The following is an 8,775-nucleotide window of genomic DNA, read 5'->3' as shown; positions in this document are numbered from 1 at the left end:
TAAAACGTCTACTAAGTTTTTGGCCTCACCGCACCCGAGCATCTATCAGGCCTGCCACGGGGGTTAACTCGCAGAATATACCGGTATACTGTATATGCCGGCTGGTGTTGAGTGAGTGTGTGTGTGTGGGCCCACTTTATTGGTGTTTTATTTTGAAACGTTGAAAGTGTGTTAAAAGAGAAAAGGTTAAATGTATTTGCAAGAGAGTTTGTTATTGATTATAGTTTAACCTGATTTTATGTTAAGTAAATGAGGAAATGTTAACTTTCATACTTGTGTGGTTATTATATATAGTACTTGTGGGATCTAATGGCATATAAATTAGAGGTTTAGTGGAGATTTGTGATTTATCAATTGTATTTACTGTGGGTTAATTGAACTCAGGGCCCTTACCGTATAAGTGGGTTACAAATGTCTATTGGTGAGGAAACCATGCAAGTGGTGCACATTAGTCAAATAAACAATGGCAAATCGGCATCTGTAAAATATCTTTCCACTAACAGTTCGTGTTCTAGGTTAGTTTGTGTGTGTGTGTCACTGAAATATTGCAAGCACTGCCATTGTATTTCTTTTTGGACAGGATGACATATAGCCAACATTAGTGGGTAAAAAAAAAAAACCATGACAACCAAAAAATACTTTGTTTGCCTCTTGTTGAAATTTTTTTTCCTACAGAAGCTTTATTTTATCATCAGGAAATGTACAATCAGCCTAGTTGATGGAAAAAACATTAATTTAGGTTGGATTTTTTATTTTAAGATAGGTCACACTCTAAACCGTTCCTTAAAGAAGCAAAATGTAGTCTTTAAATTCATTACCACCTCAATTTTAAAATGCTTATATAAAAACAAGAAGGCTGGTATTCATGTTGAATTTTTAATATCACTAATTTTGCAACATTAGAAGATATTAATAAGCATAAGCTACATAAATTAACACTTGAACTCATTTTGTCAACCAAACATCTTCTCGCCAACCAATTTTGTCAACAAGCTTTACTACATATTACTACCCAGTCACTGACACATCCTTTTAGGAGGATGAGTTGCACCGCATGTCCAGCATCCATGCCAGAAGGAAGGAGAGAAGAAGAAGAGAGAGGAGGGAGGGGAGACACGAAAAAGAGCCTGGACCCACTGTCAGCTTAGTGAAGCAGAGAGGGAGGGAAACACACAGTGACACGGAGATGATTTGCTTGGAGAAACACAAACACATACATAGACACTCATTAAAAAAAGTTATCTATACATATACAGTATAAACCCCCACACCAGACACCTCTGCCTTAATGTACATATGTAGTTTGACATGAACACAGATGCACCAGAGAATGTATTTTTGCTTCCACAGTAGAAGTTACAGACTCTGCAGCACTTAAGAATTCTAAAACCATCTGAACCAGACACACACACACACACACACACACACACACACACAGCCAGGACGCTGTGGTGGAGCTGAGGACACAGCAGCGCTGGCTGCCTCGGGGAGTCAGCAGAAGGTGAGCAGAGATAAGGCTGTGTGATTGTGACTGCATGTCAGAGAGAATCTGCTCACCACAACAGTTCAGCACGCCTTGTGCTACACACACACACTATACCACATAAACACAACTTTTATATATGCAGTCTGCATCACCCACAGCAGTATACCAAAACAGAGAATTTAGACTAGACAACATGTTCTCAGTGCATGTGACATGACATTTTGGGTATGTTATGGAGTTTGTTAGGTTTGTTCCATGCTTGCTGGTCTGCATAGCAGCGCAGTACCCTGACATGCCAAGCCAACCTCAAAGAACTAGGGACAACAAAGGCCAAATGATGAAACGCTTTGTGTTGCACTGTTTTTTGTTAAAAGCTGCACTTAAGTATACAGTGCATCAAGGACTACAGCTGAGAAGCTGACTCCTGACATGTAACTCAACTGATCAGTCTGTGTTTATTTTGTAATCAAAGACCTAGCATTGAGGAGACAAGCCCACAAAGTAGTCTACGACGACGACTACTACTACTACTACTACTACTACTACTAGAAGTCTACCACTGTGAATCTGCTTCAACAGTTAAAATATGTCTGACAAAAGAGTTTTGATTTGTTCTGAACTAATGTGGTCAATCTCTAGTCTTTTTATGCCTCCACACCAGCACTAGCCGTGGCTTTATGTTTTCAGGTTGCCCATCTGTCTGTCCCATTCCTGTGAAGGTGATATGTCAGGAACACTTTGAGGGAATTTCTTTATATTTGTCACAAGTGTCCACTTGGACTCGAGGATGAACTGAATAGAGTTTGGTGGTCAAAGGTCAAGTTCACAGTGACCTCACGTCTGTCCCGTTCCCGTGAGTTTGACTGGTTGGCAGAGGCATACAAACAGACAGAGCCAGGACTTAAATGTTGTGGATGGTGTGTATTAATAAATGAATGGATGGAATTTTTTCCTATCTTGTTAAAAGGATAACATCCCTTTTAAGATGGAGTACATATTTATGTCTTGTTTTGAAAAATACCACCAGTCCAGGTCTGGTGCAGAACTTGTTTGGCCCTGTTATGTTGTTTGTTGTGCTGTTTTGTATACGTTTTCTTGAGTTTTGCATTAATACAAATAATAATAATACAATAAAGGCCTATCTAGAGATGACCATTGCAAACAACACTTGTTGCTCAAGGAGGATTTGTTAGGTTTTCCTCTATAATAATAGTAAAGACCTTACTTTGTAAAGTGTCCTGAGGTGACTTTTGTTGTGATTTGGCGCTATACAAATAAAGTTGAATTTGAAACTTTAAAATGCTATGTATGTGGATTTGATCCAGATGTTTCTATGTAAAAAACAAGAAATAAACAAACATGCAGACACATATGCATATACAGTATAAGACATAAAGACACGTACATGTGAAAAAGTCTTGTGTACAAAAGCTAGAACCTAGTTTTCAGCACTGAGCATTTACATGCTGACCTTAAGCCTTGATCAAACTAATAAAGATAAATGGAAAGCACTGTTTACTGTTGACAGGTTTTCCATCAGTGACATTTTCAGAACAATATCTAAATATTTAGCTGCACAGAAAAATAAATGTCTTCTTTTTGTTTAGCAAATAGCTAAATGCTACATTTACACTTCTGACAAACTGCTGATGACACACCTGCTCCTCCTTGTTAAATTTCTGCTTCAATAAAGCCAAGTATTGCCTTCGTCATGTTTTCGTGCCTGCTGTCAGATAAAGGACAACTGAAAGAGTGATTTGACTGACTGTCATGACTGTTAATCAGTTCCTTAGGCTGCTCAAAGATATCTGATCCTCACTCCCCAGTTGTCCCGAACAAGCCGAATTCCTTGAGCATAAGTCCACTGCTGCCTTAGAAATACTGCATCACTTCAGAGTCATAATCATATAGGTTTATCACTGGGATTAGACTATTCCACTTCCTTTAACATCCTGATGTTAGAAAACTGTTTCAAATGGCGCAACAAAGCTGTTTTAGAAACACAGACTAAAATACACAAATGCACAGAAAGAAACGCACAAGCATGAGATTATCTACTAGGTCCTGTTAGCAGTGTGTATTTCTGGAGGCCAGCTCAGAAAACTACTGTGCACAAACAGAGTCACCATGTTTCTCCCTGCCAAGAACCAACTAAGCAGCCATATACAACTGTGACCCCTCAGTCTTCAGCCAACCTGTCGTTACAGGAATGCATGAGCTTATTGTGTCTGCATGCTTTTCTTGTATGTTTTGTGCAGGTAAGTTGCGTGAGTGCGTGTGTTCTTTGAGCAAGGCAGAAGAGCAAAATAGAGACATTAGTATAAACAGGCCAAACTTAACTGAGAGACTGATTCTCTCACAGCGGAGTCCTAATCAAGGCTGTGACTTGAATGACTAAATGGTCAACTTCATTCCAGCTGTATCACTCCCAGGAACACAACCATCAAACACAACCAGCACTCATTTGGCGTGTTTGTGTGTGTCCTCAGCCCAAGGCTCTGTCTGAGCACATTTCAGCAAATACAGTCCAATTTGTTTAACTTCTGAATATTGAGTGAATGAATACCAGTAGGGGGGATTGGCACACAGACACTGGTGACAGCGCACTGTGAACAGTGTGTGGGATTCTGTTAATCTGCATTACCTTATTGTGCTAGACAGTGTTTTTCCAGAGAACTTTATCCAATATTCTGCATTAATATCAATTTTTGTAAGAAAAAACAAACCACCAAATGGTCAGTGAAGCATTGTTTCAGGCCTACCTGTGTTGCTTGGTGTCTTGCCGTTGCTGATCTGCTTGAGTCTCTTCTGGTGGGATTTGCCGTTGTAGTGAATCTGGGCTTGCGCAGCCGAGTTGAGTTGGATGTTGCAGACATCACACAACGTGTAGCTCCGCTGTTTCTTCTCCCTTTTGGGTCTGTGGAGTACAGAAGGTAGGGTGCCCCCTGGTGACTCCTCATCTGGTACTGCACCGTCATCCTGTGCATCACAGCCAGACCCTGCATCCATGTGAACTGCCAGCCCGCCACCAAACCCCCTCCTCTCCAGCTCAATGACTGGCAGAGCTGATGGGCTGAATGGTCGTTTCATACCTGTGATAGAAGAAGAGGACAGAATAAATACAAAAGGAAGGACAACACAATGAAAAAGAAGAAAGAACAACACTTAGAGATTCACTCTACAGCTCAGGTGTCAGACCACTCCATGCTCAAAGTTTTTTTTTTTTTTTAATAAAGAGCACATGTCTGATGCGCTTTCCCCCTTACAGAGCACTGCAGTGCTAGCATGTGTAGCACAGCGTGGAATAAAGTGAGGCCATGCATCCCATCACATGTGGATGGAGGTATCATTATCCCTAAAGTGGCCTGACCTGGCTCACCCAGCATACAAAGATGTGGTTTGTTAGAACCTGATAGCCACAGAGGACACTCGGGCAAAAATACTTCTGATTCTCAAACATCTGTAGAGGAGTGTGTGCCATCGGATACTGCTCCTGTCAGATGTAAGGCATGCTTGTCAGCACCTTCCAAACACTGTGACACACATACACTCATGAAGACGTCACAGTGAAAAGACAAACTGGGCACAGCTGCATACTGTACAGGCCAAGTGGTGCTGGGCTGCAACGATGCACCACTTGGGGGAGACAGAGTGCTGCAGTGTGGCCCTCTGAGGACCACAGAGGCCCCTCTGTCAATGTATTTCACTTGTGATGACTCCTCGCTGTTTTTGCACCACTGCGAGCCAAAATACTGCCGCAGTAGTTGTGCTGCCTCTGTAGAGGACCTCAGCCAAGCGGTGCCTGGATCAGACAGGCAAACAGGAGAAAATGTGGGAGTCTAGGGTCTACACAGCTCTGATGATGTTCAAATTGCAACAGCTGAATTACGGATACAACTACATAACTGCAATTGCATTAAATATACAAGTGAAGCATTTTTTAAGCTGGAACACACCCCCCATCCATGTTGTTTGTACACCTAGCTGTACAGACCTGAGCAAACCTGACTTGGATATATGGTTAATGGGAAAGCAGTAGTGATATGGAAAGAGACAAGTAAAGTGACACTTCTATTAAAACGGCTATGGCCAAGAACCCTTCCCGGGACAGACGGCGAGAACAAGTGTTTATTTCATATGCAGCTACTGTCTCTATAAATAAATGAAAAGGCAGGTCTACGACAGCTCTGTCAAGGATTGAAACATCACCACTGGAAAAAGTCCCTGAAATACACCCAGCTGTGCATTTCTGCTCCTGGCTTTTTGCCTCTACCTCAAGTTTTTTTACGTAAACACCCAGACTGCTAACACTTACTCACACACACACAGTTGTGGACACATGCACAGTGCTCAAAAACACATTAGGACAAGCAGCAGCCATGAAAGCTACCATTCAGGTTGCCAATCTGGGAGCACTCAAGAGGCTCCATCAGATGTTTTCTCAAAAGCTTTAAGCAATGCTGCTCTCTGGCACTGAATTTAAAAATCTCTGTGGTCCTTAACTACGCAACCCCCTCACACTCAGGCCAGACTACTCAGTTAGCCAGCCTAAATTAGCATGGTTGTAAAAACAAAACCCTCAGTGAGGACCTAGAGAACACAACATACAGAGAACATTACATCCTTCTGCTCTCTATCATAAACATGTAGAACATAAAATCCAACGATATTCAGATACGGTATAACAAGCTATTAAGATTGCTCATGGTTTTATAGATAAAAAGCACATTCTGCCTCTAGCCTGCAAAAGTAAGTCTGGACCTTGTGCTTACCATTTTATGATACAGTTTAGCTACCGGCATAGATGGCATACATATGACCATTACTGTGGAGACCAGTATGGCACAGATCAGACAAAATCATCTCACTATAAAACAACTGAATGTTTCATTTTGGATTCTAACAGTGATTTTTGCTTTTGAGCAAATTGTTGTAACTAAAATTAGCCCTGAAGATTCACAAGATATGACACAAAAACTGGGGAGTGCAAAGGGAAAAGTATTGTACCTGCAACACCATCTGTGTTTTCAATGCGAGTCGCATTGTTACAGGAAAACATGTTCATGTTTCCAATCTACTGGTAAGAGAAAATACATTTTGTTTGTTTGTTTTTAGGTCTGTTATTTAAAAGTGAGGTAAGTGTTAGTTTAAGTATTAAATGTGAAATTTTGCATTAGATTGGTATAATTTAGTTTAGTTTTTTCACTTTGGTTTCTTCCCATTGATGTGAACTGGGCGGTACTCACTTAGAAAAATATGACAAAGTCAAAGACGTGGATGCCACATGAGGTCTTTACTCAAAAGTAAACAATGGCCTGGATGCTTTGTATTTCACTAGGAAGTTTTTCACACCTGGAGAGTGAACGAGACAAGCTCTCAGTAGATGCTATGTGAGACAATGCTGTGTCTGCACACAGAGATCTGTAGGCTGACACAGGACAGGGCAGGAGGCTCTGCCAGCCTCGCTATGCCCGCTGTTCCTGCTGTCAGATGTAACACCCCCACCCCACCTTCATCGCACACCTTCCTCCCTCAGCACATAGGAACCATTGATCACTGCTGTGATCTTGCTGAGAAACCCGCTCTCCCAGTGCAGCGGTTCGGCAATAAAAAAACTATTTATGATGTGGTGTTTGCTGCTCCCTGATCCTGAAATACTAGAGCACTTTCCCCAGCTCTCACCACCAGCCCACCTTGAAGAACACTCCCAGCCATCCCCTGTGGCCACAGTTGGGATTTAGACTTGACTAAATATATCCTCTACTACCCAAAGCACATGGACTGGCCTTTGCACAGAGGAGGTAGGCGGTTGCACGTGCATGAAGGAAAAAGGTAAAGGTTAAGTCACAGGAAAAGACTCCAGTTTAAACAGTTTGATGCAAAGACCAACAGCCATAATTCCTCCCCATTAAGTGGCCCTGACAATGAGAGCTGTAAGGAACGTGACTGTGGGCAAGAACACGCGACTTCTGATGTGTACCAGACAGGTAGGGATCAAAACATTCCTGACAGTCAACCAGAGCTTGGAGAACTTCATCACATCAGGTGAGTGATGGCAGAGAGACAGAAAGAGACACATTAAAAAGTACGAGCGATGAGAATAGGTTGGAAGGGAACACAAAGGCTTGTATATAACTGACATAATTAAAGCTTCATTACTGTGATCACTGCCGTATTGTCATTGCTGTGACTACAGAACAAGCCTGAGGGTTTTGAAACTCCACGGCTTTGTGTCCAGTGCATCAGCATTGATTATGTAAAGTCCAGGCTATGATTATTTAATGGAGGTAATTATACAGGAATCTGTTGTGTGCTCATGGAAAAAAGAAATTTCAACTATCATGTGGCCGGTACGAGAGTCGAAAGCTAGGACTGGGTGTTTGCCGTACCTATAAACGCCCAGCCTGATCCCAAGAGTAAATAAAAAGCAGTGGCACATAAATTCATGTGTTCTCTCTAATCTTTGTTTGCAGCAGGTCTTTGGCAGCACACATGGAGGTCATTTGTTCACTGTGTGGGTGTTTACTTCTGTTTGCTCGTGTATGGACGTGTGCCAGTGTGTCCTAGCAAAAAAAAAAAAACAAGGTTTCACTGGGAAAAGATTTACACAGCATCACACTGATCCTATCACTGAAGCTGTTTTAGGTCTATGTGTGTACATGTGTGCACCTGTGCAGGTACACATGCACATCAGACAGAGGGTATCAGAATAAGGATGGCCACTTTATTTAACACACAAACAAACCTGCACACCCAGCGTCAACACATCAATTTATAATTCACTGCCAGAAAAACTGGTTTAATAAAAGACTATTTTTATTCATTTTGTTTGGAGCAATTGCAGAGTTCTGAGACACAAAAGACACCTTACAGTAGGTTATGGTGGAGACCATGCCCACTTAAAACAGTGGCTCACAAACATTTGTCCAACAGCCTTGTACCTTGTCTCCAGCACCTCACAAGCACTAGTTCTGTGTTAAGCCTCTTTCCACTGTTTTATTATTAAATTACATATTTCACTTGACTTGCCTTCCTGTGCTTGTGTCATGCACCCAGTGAAACCAAGCATAAGAATTCAATGCCCAACACCAGCTAGGTTTTACAATTCACAGAAGACACACAACCACTGTGGCGAGTAGGCGGACTCCATCCAGTGTGGCCCTTTTCATTTTTCAACCGCAAAAACAGACCATTCCAGTTTTTGCACTACTATCCAAACATCCGTCTGCCTCAAGCATGCTAAAGTTAGCCCATGCAGGAAAACAGACCCATATTTGCCTTGTTCTCAT

General features: G+C 41.8%; 1 protein-coding gene across 3 annotated transcripts in view; it reads right to left on the bottom strand.

The window, feature by feature from the left end:
- znf385c (zinc finger protein 385C) overlaps positions 1-8,775 on the bottom strand; it is a 133,695-nt gene that overhangs the window by 78,598 nt on the left and 46,322 nt on the right. For all 3 annotated transcript variants that reach the window (XM_020607317.1, XM_020607318.1, XM_020607319.1), the window contains exon 2: positions 4,249-4,578. In XM_020607317.1, coding sequence (XP_020462973.1) covers positions 4,249-4,576 — 328 coding nt within the window. In that variant the 5' untranslated portion in view covers positions 4,577-4,578. The remainder of the gene's footprint in view (positions 1-4,248; positions 4,579-8,775) is intronic.

The sequence above is a fragment of the Monopterus albus genome, unplaced genomic scaffold, assembly GCF_001952655.1.
Source record: "Monopterus albus unplaced genomic scaffold, M_albus_1.0 scaffold85.1, whole genome shotgun sequence".
In the NCBI taxonomy this organism is placed as follows: domain Eukaryota; kingdom Metazoa; phylum Chordata; class Actinopteri; order Synbranchiformes; family Synbranchidae; genus Monopterus; species Monopterus albus.
The sequence above is the reverse complement of the archived record's forward strand: the minus strand, read 5'-3'. Positions and strand labels throughout refer to the sequence as shown.